The 18,742-nt window shown below is 44.8% G+C and overlaps 3 protein-coding genes across 4 annotated transcripts; 1 reads left to right on the top strand and 2 right to left on the bottom strand.

The window, feature by feature from the left end:
• Nucleotides 1-10: 10 nt before the first annotated feature.
• Nucleotides 11-5,283, bottom strand: nsa2 (NSA2 ribosome biogenesis homolog (S. cerevisiae)). Its single transcript, XM_086187557.1, has 6 exons — nucleotides 5,132-5,283; nucleotides 2,717-2,904; nucleotides 2,467-2,617; nucleotides 1,597-1,776; nucleotides 1,313-1,505; nucleotides 11-563 (listed from the first exon to the last, which is right to left on the bottom strand). Exons 1-6 carry the CDS (start codon nucleotides 5,132-5,134, stop codon nucleotides 496-498), a joined length of 783 nt encoding a protein of 260 aa, XP_086043683.1. The 5' UTR covers nucleotides 5,135-5,283; the 3' UTR covers nucleotides 11-495.
• A 229-nt stretch (nucleotides 5,284-5,512) lies between these two features.
• gfm2 (GTP dependent ribosome recycling factor mitochondrial 2) lies at nucleotides 5,513-11,029 on the top strand. Its single transcript, XM_086187550.1, has 20 exons — nucleotides 5,513-5,706; nucleotides 5,793-5,877; nucleotides 6,406-6,451; nucleotides 6,537-6,634; nucleotides 6,709-6,834; nucleotides 6,927-7,015; nucleotides 7,112-7,200; nucleotides 7,285-7,345; nucleotides 7,523-7,708; nucleotides 7,798-7,878; nucleotides 7,961-8,109; nucleotides 8,727-8,867; nucleotides 8,984-9,083; nucleotides 9,156-9,342; nucleotides 9,426-9,502; nucleotides 9,582-9,720; nucleotides 9,808-9,996; nucleotides 10,331-10,446; nucleotides 10,529-10,711; nucleotides 10,791-11,029. Exons 1-20 carry the CDS (start codon nucleotides 5,698-5,700, stop codon nucleotides 10,917-10,919), a joined length of 2,280 nt encoding a protein of 759 aa, XP_086043676.1. The 5' UTR covers nucleotides 5,513-5,697; the 3' UTR covers nucleotides 10,920-11,029.
• Nucleotides 11,030-11,086: 57 nt separating this feature from the next.
• On the bottom strand, nucleotides 11,087-17,505 carry hexb (hexosaminidase B (beta polypeptide)). Of its 2 annotated transcripts, none has more exons than XM_086187552.1 (14): nucleotides 17,191-17,505; nucleotides 16,875-17,026; nucleotides 16,458-16,523; nucleotides 16,161-16,207; nucleotides 15,958-16,068; nucleotides 15,765-15,866; nucleotides 15,525-15,657; nucleotides 14,673-14,853; nucleotides 14,501-14,587; nucleotides 14,301-14,373; nucleotides 12,591-12,771; nucleotides 12,186-12,276; nucleotides 11,494-11,598; nucleotides 11,087-11,382 (listed from the first exon to the last, which is right to left on the bottom strand). In XM_086187552.1, the coding sequence occupies exons 1-14, from the start codon at nucleotides 17,445-17,447 to the stop codon at nucleotides 11,319-11,321; spliced, it is 1,650 nt and encodes a 549-aa protein (XP_086043678.1). In that variant the 5' UTR covers nucleotides 17,448-17,505; the 3' UTR covers nucleotides 11,087-11,318. The 2 variants fall into 2 exon arrangements, with proteins under 2 accessions (XP_086043678.1, XP_086043681.1); XM_086187555.1 differs by lacking the exon at nucleotides 12,591-12,771 and adding an exon at nucleotides 13,195-13,369 and having other exon boundaries at nucleotides 17,191-17,504.
• Between the last annotated feature and the right edge of the window lie 1,237 nt (nucleotides 17,506-18,742).

The following is an 18,742-nucleotide window of genomic DNA, read 5'->3' on the forward strand; positions in this document are numbered from 1 at the left end:
CACACACAGATTCACAACTGATATACTGAATACTTTACTGCAAAATTTGTTCATATTGTGCAAAATGGATAGCTTTTCCAATAACAGCCACATCACATGACCTAGGAACTCCAAATCAGTCCCAGATATCAGTACTGGACTGGAAGTACAGGACACACCTCTTTTTTTTTTTTTTTTAATTGTTTCTTATATTTTATATGGAAGTTTTACAGCAAAACACTCCAAGATGGTAGATTGGATAGTTTACACCAAAACTGTCCCATCCATCCTAAAGGAAGTGGCTCATTACATTTCCATAAATGACGGAAAAAAAAGACAAAACACAGATCCGCTGTCAGATCAGCCGTTTATATCGAATGTGGTGAGCAGCCCAGGTGTTCTCCTCCTTAACACGACGCCGAGTGCAGCGATCGTCCTGGGGGTCCTGAGGTTTGAAGCGCCTTCCTTGAACCAGCACCAAGTGAGAGGTGACAGTCTGTGACGAGGCCAGGAGCCTCACACCAGCAGAACGGCATTGATGCAGCCATCGTTCTCGGGGTTGTTCGTCACCTGAGCATATTTACCTGAGAGGAACAGCAAAACATTTCATTGAGAACATCAGCGCCAAATCATCCGATCCATGTAATAATTACCACAACAGGATTCTATTACTCCAGCAAGTTCATCCCACTTACACAACTGGAATCTTCTCCATGCACACACACATTCTAAAGACTTTTGTGAGAAACGGCCTGCTTTCTACGGAGGATCTGCTCTGTACTACGCCGTGTATCCATTTCCGCTGACAACGGCAGCGGGAATTCTTGTTCACACGAGTATCAATAAACAGCAAAGAGACAAAATACTGTGGTGCACATCACACGTCAAATATCTGGACTGGGGATGCGCAGGAGTTCTATTTTCTCATCTCAAGTTACTGCAGGAATTATCGAGGGCGTCAGCAAGGAACAGCAACCACCGTGACGGCTGCCAGTTATCAATCAAAACAAGGAATGGATTCACAACCAACAGAACATAACAAAAACAAATCCCCGGGACATGTCAGTCTGTCAGTGATATAAACACAAGACGAAGCACAAACGAGAGCCAGCGTTAGCTTAGCCACCTGCAAGCTAGCTGTGATTTCCACTGGGATGTCTCCTTCCAGGATAAAGCTCTCATCAGCTGAATGAGATCTTTGGAGGGAACTGATCTGGGATCAGGTTTTACAAGGCAGACGGAGCAAAAAATCTGAGTTTCCTCATCACGGAAGAGTCAGTTACTCTCGTCCAGCACCAAAATGGGTTCCCACAAAATCTCATCAGTGACTCACCCCAAACAACTTTTCCTCCCTGTGTAACCAATCCCAGCTCGCTGACATTGACCTCTACGACCGTTCCCTTGGTGATGACACCCAGAGAGGTGTAGAGGGGTGACGAGGGGTTCTTCTTGACTCCAAGGATGGGAAGACAGAAGGTGGCCTTCAGCTCTGGATGTGTGACATGAGCTTTCTTAAAACGCAGACCCTTAATGAGACGGGGGAGAGAGAAAAATCACGAGTTTTCATCACAAGTGGACATGAAAGAGAGAGGAGGAGGTTCCCACGCGCGGTCTTACCATGGGTCTGATGAAACGCTCGTACTTAGGAGGTTTACGAGTGAAGCCGTCGCCGACAAAACACACTTTTGTCACCATCCTCTTCCAGGCTTTCTTTTGTCTCTTTCCAGTTCTGATGACTTTGAGCACTTCTGTCTCTCCCTGGGCTCGCACCTTTGGCAGGGGCACCTCCCATTTACCCTGCAGAAAACACACAATAGTTTGGTGAATGCAACGTTTTCGATGTCACACACAGGACGACCAGTGAAAAGCCCCTTTCACACTACACGCAGGTGAACACAGGTGTTTGGGCACTCTGAAGGGGTCGACTCAGTATTTTGACCCGCGTCGACCGACTCGCCAAGTGACACGGGTGTTTCGTGGCGCGGCGCGGCTGCAGTGTAAAAAACGCAACCCGTGTTGTCTCATGGTTCAAGCGACCTTCCTGTCGGATTCTAATTTAGTCACTGTGCCGCCTGTCAAGCTGTCATTGTGAGAGCGACCGTGTTAACAAACAACTTGTACAGCGATCTTGCACATCTTTTTTAATCAATCATGGCAGCGCACTGGAAAGATTGTGAAGTCCGTGAGCTGCTCATCATCTGCGGTGAAGGGGAGATCTGGCGGCAGATTTCTGGAACCGTACGGAACACGGAGATTCATGGGAACATCACCAGTATTTTAACATTGCCAGCGCAATGACGTACGAGAGAGAAAAACACAGGCACGCAGCTGTCACAGCGGGAGTTCAGACCCACGTCTGCTGGAAGCTTGAATGCGCCCCAATGCCAAGCAAACACGGGTAAAAAACCCACGTTGACACACCTTTTTCTCAGTGTGAAAGGGGTAAAATACAGGGTTGTCGACGGACAGTTTTCCTTCAGTACTTACAGCCTTCTCTTTCCTCTTCTGTTTGATCATGTTGGAGAGGACCTTGGCCCGGGACTGTCCCTCTCTGTCCAGCAGGTAGGCTGGCACTGCTCCCTCTGGGGTCTTATCATCATTCTTCTGCTTAGTTTTCCTCTGTTCATGCATTTTGATGCTGCATAGATACAAGCCAGGATTTGTTGGCAGTTCATCAAACAACCAGCTAAAAGAAGCCATCCAACAAGGCAAAGCTGCTGCCTGCTGTCATACTCACGTCTTCTTCATCTGGATCTTCTCCGCGTGTCTCTGTTTGTGGTACAGTTTGGCTTTCAAGCCGATCATCTTTCTGGCTTTGTGGGACCTCTCGTGGACCTCACGGCTCTCCTTCTTCCTTTTCCTTTCATGATGGTCCAGGCGGTAGCCGTGCCTCTTGCGGTGCAACTCAATGTGCTCGTTCTGAGGCTAAAAAGGAATCACACGGGGAAAAAAATCTAATTATCTTTATCTTAAAACATGCAACTATTTTGTTTGTTGTACAAATCTGTTGGTTCAGATCCTTCTCAATACAAAGTACCACACAGGAAACTACAGCACACAACACACTAGGATACTCGACCACACATTGTTCCTGATGTTAATATACCAAGCAGGATCCATATAAATATGTCCTCTTTGTTGTTTGCAAATGGGAAGTTATGTTCAACATTAACACACAGCAAAATCTCCCCAACTGAAACATATTAACCTCCTTTTTGTTTCTACCTCCTTATGTTGCTTATTACAGCTCAGAAAAAAACCCCTTAGCATGGTTTCATTTGGAAAAACAATCATCGAACAAGATTTAAATAAGGCGATACTGCCACTGATGTTCAAAAGTTTAGAAAAAACTGCTCAAAAGAAGTAAACATTTTCATATGTGTCCTTGATTTGAATTTCATTGCAATCAGGAAATGAGCAGGACACAATGATTTACAGAACTTTCACTGCAAGACAAACTTTTGGACGATGGCGGTAAATCTCGTTTATATCATCTCAAGGCTGACAAGCAGACATCCGCGATTCCAGTGTTCTACAATTCTACAATTTCAGCTAGCAGACGCTTTTGTCCAAAGCCACGTACAACACAGGCAACAACTGTGACTGGAGGCAAAACCTTAATAGGTATGACAAAGCGCTTCAAGTTTGATTACCTGCAGGTGCTGCCATCTAGTGGCAGAAAAAGTTTCCTTAATATAATGTAACCACAGTGGACTACAAAGAATAATTCAACATCAACTATATCTTTCAAGACTCAGCACATTCAATATTCAACATTTTCAGTGCTAAGTATTCACTAACAACCGGGACTTAATCCTTCTGACTCGTTCTACCCTGAGGACAAAGAGGAGAAGGGTCAGGTTTAAGTGTCTCAGTGTTCCCTGAACAGTTGAGTTTTAAAGCACTCTCAAAAGTCTCAAGGGACTCTGCAGATCATATGGAGTTGGGTAGTTCATTCCACCATTTGAGAGGAGAGGAGAAGAGTCTAGCTGGAGACTCAGAGCCATGCTGGGCTGGGAGCACCAGCCGTCTCTCACGGACAGAGCGTAGCAGGCGAGGGGGAGTGTAGACCTGAACGAGGGGTTCCAGGTAGGCAGGAACCGTTCTTGTCAGTGTTTTGTGAAAACCAGAAGGTTTGAATCTGATTCACGCTGCCACTGGAAACCAGTGAAGAGACATCAACAGTGGGGCGACAAGTGCAGTATTGGGCAAATTAAAGAGCGGACGTGCTGCTGCATTCTGGATCATCTGCAGAGGTTTAAATGTACAGGCAGGGAGGCCTGCTAGGAGAGAGCTGCAGTAGTCGACGTGTGAAATCACAAGGGCCCGCACCAGAAGCTGAGTGGCTTGTTGTGTCAGGTTGGGTCTGATCCTCCTGATGTCACAGAGGGCATATCGACAAGACCGAGCACTCGAGGCCACATGTACCTTAAAGGTCAGCTGGTCATCAATCATGACACCATGATTTCAGGCAGAGTGTGAGGGCACGAGTTGATCTGAATCAAAAAGTGTGCTTCGAAAGTGAGAAACTCACTAGAAACCAAAATATGTATTTACATATACCACATTCTCAACTTGTATACAGGACTTTGAACCTGCGCACAACAGACCAGCAGTGTCACGAAAAATTATTATTTTCATATGTTCTCTTGCCCCATGCACACTCTCTAAAAACCTATTTTGACCTTAGAGATTTTAACAGATGAGATAACGAATTGATAAATAATAGTCACATAACCTGTTTGTCGATGCATCAAAAGTATGTTAAATTATAAAATTTCCACTTCAGTTGGGTTTTTAAGAAAAAACAACGCTGAAGACAAGGTGACCACACCACTGAGAGACTGTAGTTCCAGTAATCGTGACTGTTTGACGTTTCCTACAAGTAACTTAAGTCGCATTCTATCCACAGTAGATAAATTTGCAGTTATATTTCCCCAAGAATAGCATGTCACGCTATTCCACTGAATATTCTGATACTTGTTAGGTTGGGAAAGTCACAACCTGTATACTTTGTACACAACACCGTGGCGCAGCAGCAGCACGTCCCCCCCGCCACATGTGAGCTCCAGCTAGCGATAGCACAACATGCTAAGGCGCTAAAATGCCAGCTATAAGTGAAACACCGCAGATATTGAGGTTGCCTTCTTACCATTTTGTGTTTCGAGAGCTAGATGTTACAAAGAAAGCGTCTGAGGTAGGGTCCGCCGGTACAGGGGTAGATAATTTGATGTTTTTTCTCGGAGGCTCGGGTCCTAAAGATGTTGTTTTCCCAGAGCCGATACTTAGAGGAAATACCTTTCTGTGACGTACAGAATTGTCCGTCAGAAAAACATGACCGGCTTAACGACGAACTCAAGTCAGACGCGATTCCTTCACTTTCTAGCCAGTTTAAAATACGAATAAGGCCCCATTTTTTATAATGAATTATTCAAAGACATTTGCTCAATTTTTTTATTTGAAATTTCGACGGGAACTTTTATCAATATCAATAACCGGAACTATACGCCTCACACGCGTTTTATGTCGGATGTATTTCAGAGCTGTGCTTGATGGAAGTGTAACGTTTGTAAAAATAAGCTGTTTTGTAGGACGTTTCAATACATAAAGCCGAGCCGACGTATTTTCTCAAACGTGGCTGACATGGGGATTATGAAGAATTCATTTGGAAGATATTTATAAATATGTTTGTGTCGATTCCTTGAGGACAGTAACAGGATGATTTGGGTAGGATTAAATCTATGTACCATCAGTTACTGATACATTATACTAATATCATGGTGGCTACGTGACGCTTTCACTGTCATTTTCAGGGAAGGTGTTTATTAAGCACTGGGCTTCAGAGCTGCAGACGGAGACTGAGATGTCTCTTTAAACGACATTACAGTTTTCTTCCAGGTGTGTTGTTTTCATGACCTGATTTGTTGAGTGCTTTAATTGGGTGATATATATATATATATATATATATATATATATATATATATATATATATATATATATATATATATATATATATATATATATATTATATATATTTATATATTTATATATTTATATTTATATATTTTAAAATAAAATACAGATGAATTCTTTGAAGATGTTGATGAGTTTTTGCAATGCAAATAATGATTAATCCTGTATTTTCCTTTCTTTTTTGCATGCATGTAATATTGAGGGGAAAAGAAGTGAAAAATAGAAAACCTTTTGCACTTCATTCTTGATAGTTGTAATAATGGAGTAATAGCTTAATATTTGACAAGACAAATGTGTCAAACTGAAAACCGTAAAGATGAACCTTTCAAGACAGACAGTTTTGATTTGCATGAATCATTGTATTTGCCATAATACTGACTTATTCATCTTTACATTAAGATGATTAATAACAACATTGCTGATTTAGTTGTAATCAATGTTCTCTATTGATAGATGATGTCAAGTCACTGCGGGCTGTGGCCAACCCGGATGTATGCAAGTAAGCAACTGCTTCCTTTGCTCACATCTTCGCACTGCTGTCTGGATTTTGCCACATTTCAGGATGCGTATGATCTTGTGCACAGGATCCGAAACATCGGCATTATGGCTCACATTGATGCAGGAAAGACAACGACCACAGAGAGGATGCTGTACTACTCTGGCTATACCAGAGCACTGGGAGGTGTGTGCAGGGACATTGGTATTATTCCCCACAATTCCAGTTTATGTCTTAGTTTATTTCTGTAAATGTTTCAGATGTGGACGATGGGGACACTGTCACAGATTTTATGGCTCAAGAGAGGGAACGTGGCATCACCATACAGTCGGCAGCGGTCACATTTGATTGGAAGAGCCACAGAATAAACCTGATAGACACCCCAGGTAGAAAATCTATCAAAGTGAACTCGTCAAAATACAAAATCTCAGCAGAAATGAGAAAAGCTGCCACTGCACGTGAGCTCATGTCGTTCCAGGACATGTCGACTTCACTCTGGAGGTGGAACGGGCGCTTCGGGTTCTGGATGGGGCCGTTGCAGTGTTTGATGCATCCGCTGGTGTCGAGGTCAGAGCTCAACGTTCACGCTGCATCTTTGCTTATGCAAGGAAGGATTTGTGATGCACACTGAACACACAGCACACTTGGTGTTTGCACCCACAGGCTCAGACTCTGACCGTGTGGAGACAAGCAGAGAAGCATCATATTCCGTGTGTTTGTTTCCTGAATAAGATGGATAAACCTGCAGCCAAGTGAGTGACTCACTTCTGCCAAACATGATTTTAATTGCTTTCCTTTCAATATCAACTTTAAATTGACTTTTTTCCCTCCCACAGTCTGAATTTTTCCATAGAGAGCATAAGACAGAAGTTGAAAGTAAATCCAGTCGTCCTCCAGGTAAGAATGCAGAAAAAGAAAAAAGCAGAATCTTTTCAAGCAGGTAAAACAGATTAAAAGCAGAAATGCAGACTCAAGCTCAGCTCAATGTTATTTGTGACTGTGCCATTTAATAACGCTGATGTATCAAAACTGAGCTGCTACCATGGACTGATAGCGAGCTACCCTGTTTCACAGATTCCCGTGGGCAGTGGTAAGAGCTTCTCCGGTGTCGTTGACTTACTAACCCAACAGAGTCTGATCTGGAAGCCAAAGTCTCTGGAGGATGATGGTCGCGTGTTCGACATCAAACCCGTGGACCAGCTGGACCAACCAGATCTCCTGCTGGAGGTCAGTGATGCCAGGACGGCTTTAATCGAGCAGGTAAGTGTTTGAACGTTTTGACAGCATCAGATACGTTGACTTAGATTTGAAGTTTTAGCAGGTTGCAAGGTTTGTGTTCTGAATCGCAGGTTGCAGATTTAGATGATGAGTTCGCTGAACTGTTGCTGACTGATTTTGGCGACAATTTTGATGCTGTTCCCTCCATCAAAGTAGGTGCTGTGCAGAGTGACACATCGATCAAACTACAGTAACGTGTGAACTCAGACTAAACCGTGTTGATCGTGTCCTCAGCTCCAGGAGGCTGTGCGGCGGGTGACTCTGGCCCGTAAAGGGGTCCCGGTTCTCTGTGGGAGCTCTTTGAGAAACAAAGGTGTTCAGCCTCTGCTCGATGCCATCACTGCCTACCTGCCGTCTCCCAACGAGCGGCATCACGACCTGGTGTGAGTGGCCTCCTTAACCTCTTACGAACTCAGAACACAGCAAGTGGCGTGTTTAGAAAGGTCCTGGTTTTACGTTTCTGTTTAATTTTCTTGCCAAACATTTGAACAAACAGAAAATGTCAGCTAATGTTGGAACATTTCGTTTGGAAATCAGCTACGAATCGGTGAAGTAGACGAGCTCAGTAGCTCTAGTCCTGCTGTGTTTCACATGATTTTCTGCATTTATGATCTTGTTGTTGTTTTCTTTTTTGTTTTTAGTCTTTTATTGTATTGCACTTTATGACTTCCGAGCTAGAGAGGTGCAATATAACATCCTAAACTTACTGTTCATTTCAAAGTTCAGAGGCTGAAGTAGATGTCAGCGCTTCTGGATTGCTTTCTGTTCCCCTGCGGCCAATCAGAACATGGAGGACTCAGACTGAGACTCTTAACAGCTCAGGTTTAGTTGACTAGGGTGCAGACAGGTTTCTCTGATGTTGCAAACCATGAAAAATGCAGGAACACCTCCAACCTCTTTGCAGAGGAAGTTGTAAAACTATCACAAAATGGCATTTTTTTAATACCTATGAAATTAGTTTTAGTGATCTAAACTGTTCTCTTCACCATTCATCCTGCAGCCGCTGGTACAAGGACGACTTATGTGCTCTGGCCTTCAAGGTTCTCCATGACAAGCAGCGTGGTCCTCTGGTTTTCCTCAGGATCTACTCTGGTGCTCTGAAATCACAGACGGCGATTCACAACATCAACAGGAACAGCACGTATGCGGTTTCTGTGTCAGCCCTGATTGACCCTTTGACCCTCGCAGCAGCATCTGACCAGATAGTCGAGTTTTATTCCTGCATGGGTGAGAATATTCTGCGTCTGTGTTGTCTAGTGAGCGGATGAGCAGGCTGCTGGTGCCGTTTGCTGACCAACACGTAGAAATCGGCTCCATGACAGCGGGAAACATCGCTCTAGCTGTCGGACTCAAGCAGGTAAACCATCACACTTCTTCTGTAGTTGCTATTTCAGACTTTCTCCACAAAACTTTATGTTTTTCATTTAAGACAGTAACAGGGGACACCATCGTCTCGTCCAAATCTTCGGCAGCTGCTGCAGCCCGCCGAGCCAGAGACGATGGCAAGATGGGGAAGAAGCTTGGCGAACATGCCAGTGTGGTCCTATCAGGGGTGGAAGTCCCTGATCCCGTCTTCTTCTGCACCATAGAACCCCCCAGCATGTCCAAACAGGCTGGTGCGTGACAGCGATTAGTTTTGTTACACATGCATCTGGGCTGTTGCTGCATTGTAGTCACATGTGGTTTTTGTTCCTGAAAGACCTGGAGAATGCACTCAACTGCCTCCAGAAAGAAGACCCCAGTCTTAAAGTCAGGGTTGACCCCGACTCTGGGCAGGTAACGGCATCTCTGGACGAACCAGGACCCTCTTGAACCAAAGCTACTTCTGAGACAACTAAATGTTTCCCCTCCTCAGACAATTCTGTGTGGGATGGGCGAGCTGCACATCGAAATCATCCATGATCGGATCAAAAGGGAGTACGGCATCGAGACTCACCTGGGGCCCCTGCAGGTGGCTTACAGGGAGACCATCCTTCAAGAGGCCTCCGTTAAAGGTACAGTACACAGAAGTAGAGTTGAATATTGACAATTGCTAACTGCAGATGTCCAACATGGCTTCTCTTGCTCTGCTAATGATGCAGATATATTGGACCGCACAATCAGGGAGAGAAGACACGTGGTGACAGTGGAGCTGAGCATCAGACCCTCTGATGACCCCCCCGCGACCACTGAGTCATGTGAAATAGCATTCAGAGAGGAACTGGCTGAGAGTCTGTCAGCGGAAGTGAAAGAAGCAGTGGAGAATGGAGTTCGCAGCTCGTGCCTCCAAGGTAAACTTGATCTCAACCACGTCGTTCTCTCTTTGTGCTCGTCAACACTCAGTTTCAATTTAAAATCTCTCAAACAGAGTCACATAATCAGTCAAATATGTGACTGCACTGAAGTTCCTCTCATGATCCCAAAGGAGCGCACATGGATTTAAAAAAGCCCAGAACTTATCAACGTTTCCATGTTCAGAGAGCACAAGTGGAAGTGACAACTGAAAACGCATCTTTATGAGCTCAGCTTACGCATTTGTGAGGAAAGGATAAACCCAAAAAGAAGTCAGGCTTTAATAATATTATGGAATAACAGCTCACCTTAAACACTTTCCTCCACCTTCAGGTCCGTTGCTAGGTTACCCTGTACAGGGTGTTTCTACACTAATCCAGAGTGTCAGTGTGGAATCGGGAACATCTCCCGCCATGGTGTCAGCCTGTGTGTCTCGCTGCATGCTCAAGGTAAACCAGTTCCATGTCTTCACTGTAAACTAGAGCAGCCTCATCAATGGTGATGTCACAGCATGGCTCCTGCTGCTCACAGGCCATGACACTAGCAGGGGGGCAGCTCCTGGAGCCCCTGATGACAGTGGAGGTGACAGTGGCGGAGGAGCACCTTAGCTTGGTGATGGGGGATTTAGCCCAGAGACGGGGGATGGTCAGAGACGTTCAGAGTCGTCATGGCAACAAGGTGCTGCTGGCAAATGTGCCTCTGGCTGAGATGATGGTGAGTTGAAGGAAGATCCGGTACAAACATTCAGCCTGTGGCTCAGTTTAACGTGCGAAATGATTCTTTCCCGGTAAAGGGCTATTCTACTGTCCTGCGGTCACTGACGTCAGGCAACGGCACCTTCTCTGTGGAGCTGGACACCTACGAGGCCATGAACACCCAGGACCAGAACAAAGTGCTCAAAAGAATGGCTGGTCTGTTGTGATCAGGGACGTCGGACTCTCCCAGGACAGAGCGACCAGACCACTGAGTATTAGTCTGCTACTTACAGTATGAAAATACAGCAAAATAAAATAAAGAGGCTTGTGTGTCCAATGTATCGTCCCCCGCAGCTTCGACTATTGTTGAGTATCAAACGCCACAGTAAGGACCTCAATGTCAACATTTTTATTCACAATCAATTATACAAACATAAAAAAAGAGTGCAGTCATAAATTCAAGATGTTTATGGCATTTGATGAGTTCTGTGGAGCAGATTTGAGTAGATTGATTCTGTACGGTGTGCAGAACAGCGAAGTGACACGAAAGCAGCTTCACATCTGATTCTGTGCTGAGGAAGAGAGCGACGGTGTGTCTGTGTCCTTCTGTCTGCCGCCGGCAGCGTTCAGATGCCCTTGTACTCGTGAGGACAGAAGCTTGAAAACAGCGGCTCGGCTGGGATCCCGCGCCTTCAATGACAACAAGGAGTTTTACATCAAACTTTTCACTTTTTTGGCTCTAGCATGAGAGTGTCGCATGATACATCGTTTGCAATTAAGCAAATGACTTCAGATACTCACTCGACCATACGACAACGGTGCAAGGACAGTCTGCTGAAAGCGTCGTTAATGTCTGTCACATCCTTGGCGCTCCAAAGCCGCTCTGCCACAGCACTGGCACGAGGCCTGGGAGGGAAAAAAGATTTATAGAAAATAAAATGTGACATTTTGATCACATTCAACACCACTGGGGGGCAGCCTACAACCTGAAAATAGCGCTGTGTGATGGAGGTGTACAAAGAACGAGCAACAGTCCTTCGGTCATGGTTTGATGTTTGTATGAGCTACGGACAAAGTTGGTTGATGGCCTAACGTTAGTTTTATACTTCTAACAGTTGACTTTACACTTCTAAAACCAATAAAGGCGACGTTCATTTATGGAGATTATCTCACTGAACAAAAGTTGTTGTTGTTTTTTTTAAACAGTCGTTTACCGCACAGCATATTTTCAACAATAATTCAAAATCCAGTGCAAAAATCCCAGAGGTTTTTGGCCGAGGGAACCCACGCTGATGCTAGCTCCCACAAAAATATACAAAAACAAAAAACAACAACCAAAAACGTGCCATCAGCAGTCACGGTGGTGCCACTCAGTTGTGTTACAGTGACCCATGATCTCGAACTTTGGATATCAGACACTCCCTCCTCTCAGACTTGGACTTCCTCTTAAGTTCCATGATACCATCAGTTTGAAGACTCCAAGCGAGTCCTACCAGAGTCTCGGTGTCAGGTTGGTGGCGTCCACGTACTCTCCCCACAAACATGCTTCTCCTCCAATCACAAGCTTCTTCTGTTGGTCAGTTCCTGTTTTCACATGTTGACGAGAGATGAAATCACGGGGCATTGCAACAGACCACGATCACATTTCCTCCGTTAGCACATTCCCTTTTGTTCATTCAACAGGCTTACACATAATATGCACAGGAGCGATCATAATGTTCTACATCCCAAGAGTCAAAAAGGCAGCAAATAAAAACGCAGTCAAGCCAACAAAAAAAGCAATAAAAGCATCACGAGTGAAGCGAAGTCCCCACACCTTTACATAAAGCTGCTAAATACAATGAATATAAAGAGGACTATTTCCATCCAGAGTTACAAGGTCAATCTTGCAGACAAACCCTGGAAATCCTGTGGGTCGGCCTTGTAATGGCCCTGCCAGTCCTGGCCGTAGGCGATACGGTTCAGGTACCAGGGAGTGGAGAGCAGGGTCCGGTACCCTGACGATGTAACTTTTGCCATCTCACTCTGGTATTGCTGCTGGTTTCCCTTCCAGACGTGGATAAGTGTGTCTGGTTTCAGCTACACAGCACACAGAGATTAAAAAAGGAAAACGAGCGGAATGAAAACAAAATTGGCCAAGAAAAGTTTCTCTTCTGTTTACTGCACATTTGTTTTAAATTATAATCACAAAAAACAAAAAAACAAAAACCTCCTAGTCCGGGTATACGAAGACTCAAACCTGACGCGTTCACCCTTTATTCATATCTTACTTGAGAATTTTATTTTCATTTTGAAATACAGTGGGATTGGTTAACAGGTACCAAGAAAGAAACACCTTAAACCACCAACCACGCTGCCCCATGTTTCTGCACTTAAGTGTCTCGCCTCATCACAACTGTGCAGTTGTAAAGCGTAAGCCTGTTGAACAAAATCAAGGCCCAAATCAAAGTCCCTCCCAAATCAGTTGATCAGGCATGAGACACCGTTAGTATGCAAACTGACCGTTGAAGCTGAGTGGCTCAACCTTGTAGTACTTCTGCCAGTCCTGTGCGTAGCTAATTAAATCTAGGTACCATGGGGCGGAGAGGATGGTGGTGTATCCCGCCGCCGTCACCTTGCTCATTTCCTCATTAGCGCCGCCGCCGATCCACACATGTACTACTGTGTCTGGCTTTAGCTGGAACGGTTACAGGCCAAGCTAATGTACTTTATTAGATTCTACATTAGTTTGACATTTGGGCAAAATATGCTTATTTGCTTTTGTGTTTACTGCTCATGTTTGTACAGGAAATAAGGAGCTACCACCACCTGCTAGTTAGCTTAAGCTCCCATAATGTTGTGTTAGTTAAGAAAAAGAAGAAAAAAACCCCCAGCTAGCTTAATAATGTCCTTTTTAAAAAAATGTCTTATACGTTTGAATAAAACAAGAACAAATAAGAAACAGGCCCCTTCAGATGTAGAGAATTAACTTCTAAGAGGACTGGACAAGGTTAAGCTAGCTCTTCCCCTGTGTTTCCAGTCGGTGTGCTAAGCTACGCTTCGCTAAACACCTGCGTGCCGTGTTCGTGACGTGAGGGGTAACGATATTATACACCAGCAACTTTCAGAAAGACAGCCCATAAGCATATTTGTCAAAAATGTCAAACTGTTCTTACATGAGGACAGAATGAAAAAGATTTTTAATATCTCTTCAAACAAAGTTGCTGAGAAATGGCAGATAAATTGTCACGTATTTAACACAGACTCGCGGTGCTCCAGGCGCTCAGCACAGAGGCAGAGCTTCCATCCAAACTAAAGTTTGACTGAGGGATTTGGAATATTAAGAAGAAAAAAAAAAAGACATACACTTTAAAGGACATCCTTAACACTTTGAAATTTGTATTTAACAGTATTCTGGGAAGAGCGCTTCAGTAAATTCAAAAAGTTGAGATTTTTATATCTAAATTTTGATCCAGACAGAAACCAAAAAAAAACTGCCTGGAAGTAAAAAACCTCCATGGTTTTAACGTCCACAGAGGCACAGTAGAGGCTTGTCTGGAGCACCATGGGTCTACGTTACTTAACAGCAACTTAATTCAAATGTAGTATTGTTGTTTCTCCTCAGTTACCTTCACACCATTGTCAAAGACCTCCTGCCAGATCATGTAGCCCTTCTTGGTGGTGGTGACTATATCCAAAAGTCTGCCAGATCAAAGATTAAAATTAAAAACAAAATCTTAATCCGTCTCTTGTGAATAAAGTATTGAGTATCTTTACTCGCAGATATTCAGATTAACATTGAAGACTGGCGTCTAAATAAATGACAAACCTTTGAATATAAAAGGATTCCAGCTTGCTGTAGTCTTGTCCGAAGCCTTGTTGCTCCATGAACTTCTGGATGTCCGGGTTGGACTTCCTGCAGGACAGAACACACGCAGCAGTCAGCCGCAGACGGCGTCTTTTCCTCTGAGGCTGAGGATCATCTGTTCATGAAACCTCACCAGCAGGTAAAGTCCACTTCATCGCCTCCAAGGTGAATGTAGGCATCAGGGAACACGGTGCTGATCTCCCTGAACAACTGGCCCATGAAGTCATACGTGGTGTTCAGAATGGGGTTGACCGGTCCAAAGCTGCCGGAGGGTTGGGAACCAGCGTAGCAGGGAGTGAGCAGGTCCGGCTGGCCTGAGAGGGAAAGGGGTGGAGTAGATGAGGGTGGCTTTGATACCTCAGAGTTGCTCTTCAAAGACAAAGAAATCTAATTTGAATGAAGGGAAATAAAACTTGCCATTCTCCTCCAGAGCCAGACAAGAAGTTAAGACACGCCCCTCTAGCAGTTAGCGCAGCACCATGAATGCTAGTGGGTGGAAAGTGTTAGCATACCTACATCTCAAGTCATCAACTACAATTTTCGACGAAATGGTCTTTGCCTGAACGACCACAACTAAGGTTTTCCATAACATCCATTTTGGAATTACATATACAAACTTTCAGACAGTGTAATTTTAGAATCAGGCACGGTAGGAACTATTTTTCTGACTGGGCGTAGTGATTTGACGCAGCACCTCAAATGCTTCATTGTAACTTTGGCCAGCAAAACAAATTGCTGACCGCTGGAAGAGCCACTGCTACTCTTAACCGTGGTTGAATTTGTCTCTTGACGGAGGAATGCTAACCTCCCCATCCACTTCCATTCACTGTGCTAAGCTAACTAAAAGCAAGCTGTGGGACTCTGCAGTGGAGAGAAGGGTATCCATCTTCTTGTCTGGTTCTGGGGAGGTGGGACAATAAGTCTAATACCCCCCAAAAAGTTGGCCTGTTCCCTGAAGACACAGGTGAAGCTGGTGAAAACTCACCTTTGCCCCAGGACTGTGTGTGACCTGGGGTGTCAAACTCTGGGATGACACGGATGCCTCTCAGACGAGCAAATTCAATCACCATCTTCACGTCGGCCGGCGTGTACACGTGTGTGTACGGGTGGTAAGCTCCCTGAAAGAAATGAAACCATCAAACTACTCCGGAGCGTAGCGTCTTCGTCCCTAAACAAAAAAAACAAAAAACAAAAAAAATCTAAATTCACTGAAATGTGAGCGGACCTTCTGGCTCAGCTGTGGGAAGGTTCTGCTCAGATACGGGAAGGAGGGATCGTCCACGATGTGCCAGTGGAACACATTGAATTTGTTCATTGCCATTGTTTCCTGTGAGAAAGAGCAAAAGGAAGAAAAACAAAACAAAACCTTAAAACTGAGGTCGATTAAAACGATAAAAAGAGAGGTTTTACCAACATACCAGAGTAGCCAAAATGACTTTGATAGGCAGGAAGTGGCGAGAGCTGTCCAGTAAGATTCCTCTGTGGGTAAATCTGGGGAAGTCGCTGATTGTAGATAAATTGACGCTTTTCTAGAAAAGCGAAAAAAGACACAAGCAGTTAAAGTGTAAGGACTTCACACCTCAAGCATTTATCATCGAGTTCGACGTCATCCCGCACTTACAGCTCCGTATTCATCCTCATACACCAACTGACTGAAAGTTTCCAGACCTAAAAAAAGATGGAGACTTTGGACGATCGTGTCAAGAAAGAAATCTTTAAATAACAGCAAGCCTTTGACAACACGTCTTCAAATAGTTATGCACATTTGATTTAAAACACATACTTTCAGAAAGAATTCCTTACTTTCTTCCAGTTATTTCATACGGTTCGGCTCTGATTTAACTTCAGACGTGCGATTTTAAAACCTTTTTGTTTGGGATGCAGGAAGAGGAAGTGAACTCCCTGGAGATTCTCCTACCGTGCAGAGCTCCCCAGACCTTCGGCGCTTTCAGGACAGCGAACGGCTGATCCACCACCAGCTCATCTGGAAACAGTCAGGTCACTTTTAGTTTGGTGATTGACAGCCGGTTGATAATGAGTTGAAGTCAATGTTGTAAGCACTCATGGGAGGGGGGGGGGGGGGGTTACACGTCTAGTCTGGATTAACAACAATCCCATTATCTACTAGCCAGGTAATCTCAGGTAATCTCTAATTCCACAGCCAAACCAGGAGTTTGGGCTCTGGCAGAGAAATCTGATATCTCAGGAATCTAAACTCCGCCAGTGAGGTGCGTCCCTCTGACGACACTTTTGAGGTTCCTCTCTACGTTCTGATGCGTGTCGTAACTTCCACCGCAGCGCCATCAGGCACAAACAGGAAGACAAACAAGCTCACATGACTCGTCGGAGGTCAAACTGGGGTAACCGTCACATTCCGCGTCAGGAGATGTGATCCACACCTGCAGCCCCGTCAGCTCCGAGGGGCCGGCTCGCCAGCCCCTGCTGAGCCCCTGCTTTTTAACGCTGCCAAAGATGTATTCATAGTACCTGTTGACAGGGAGACAACATGGGTTCCTGAATGCAGCACGGAATGGAGAGGTTTTTTTGTTTGTTTGTTTTAGCAGGATGCTAGGATGATAACAACAATAATAATCGTACATAAAACACCAACAATAATAACACTAAGAACTGATTGGGATGGTGCCCATTACCTCCTGAAGGCGTCCTGCAGGAGGCTGCAGCTTGGGCCAGCCGATGACTCTTTGGCGTCCACTATTTGAAAGCCGGCGCTGGTTAACTTGAATGCATCATCGGATGTCTGCACTTTCTGCGGCAGGGGCCATAAGGAGCCGTATTTCGAGGCGCGGGCGGCGGGTTCAGCCTGCCGGTCCACGTCGTTGTACTGCAGCCCCCGGCTGGAGGAGAGGCTCATTAGTAGTAGGAATACAAACTTCAGCGCAGTGTCCATGTTCCCGGGAGGTAGTTAAGTCACGAGATCTGACGACCGGAGAGGAGCATCGTAATAATAGTTGGAGGGGCGGGGCGGGCGTGACGTAACGAGGAAGTGAATTTTGTGCAACAACTTAAAGGGGAAGGACGTCGTAAATCTATTCGCACACGACACGGGTCGAGCAAGGACAGAAATAAACCTTGATTGATCAGATATACACATAAATATTAGGAAACAAGGAGGAAGAAAACAATAAATTAATAAGCAAACAAATAAGGGGGGGGGGTCAGAGAAATAATTTGAAGTAGTGGAGATTACTCGAGTGTAGTGATGAGCAGTATCTGTACTTCGCTTGAGTATTCAAATTTTTGGGGGACTTTACTTTTTTCATGAAATAAACCTTTTACTCTAATACATTCATCTGACCTCATCAGTTACTTTTCACTCTGAAAAGACTTAAAGATGAAAAAAATATTAAAGGGAAACAGGGCAAGTTTGAAGTCTGCACACTCCAAGAGGACATAACTGGAGCAGACACTGCTTTGTCAGGACATGTACGGGTCGAATGTCCAAGTACTGAACGGAACAATTTAGAGGGCATACTTTTACTTTGATTCTTTAATGTCACTCATGATGGGGGCCAACCAAAAGGTCACGAATCCTCAGGCTATGTGGCATCACAATGCCACAGGTGTCACACGCTGGAGGGCAACTGGCATCCTGCTGCTGGAACTGATCTTTTTTCAACAGTAAGCCTCCTCAGAAGGTGGTGTCAGTGGTTCTTCCTCCTGCTCGGCAGTGGAAGAACTGCAGTGAGCGAACACACGCCATCACTGAACTCTTGTTTGTTGGAGAGGTGACTTCCTCACAGATCACCTCCCGAAATTCCACATCCCTCATGCGAATGAGGAGTTCTGATCTGGCCATAGACTCGAGACACAGGTGTCACGAACGGCGTTGCACACCAGGATGAGAGGCCACATCTCATTGTTGTGTCCTTTGTCCATCAACACTGTGACTCTCCACTATGACAGACTGACTAGATTGTTCACACGGTTTCTGGAAGCTGAAAACATCTTTGTTCTCCGGTAGCATCTCTATTCACCTGGCAAGTCCACCACTGAGCATCTGAGGGAGGTTCTAGACCGTCACGTATGTCAACATGACCCTGGAAATATCCGGGAACCCCACACAGCTCCTGTAGAGGACCGGAACAAACGTCCACAAGCCTCCAGCAATAATCTCACTCAGTCTATCTTCATTTCACAGTTTCTTCTGTTCGTGTAGCCGCAACAGCTTATCTTTTATGATCA

The sequence above is a fragment of the Aulostomus chinensis genome, chromosome 19 (assembly GCF_037954235.1).
Source record: "Aulostomus chinensis isolate RoL2024-O1b breed Wild chromosome 19, RoL_Achi_v1.0, whole genome shotgun sequence".
Lineage (NCBI taxonomy): Eukaryota > Metazoa > Chordata > Actinopteri > Syngnathiformes > Aulostomidae > Aulostomus > Aulostomus chinensis.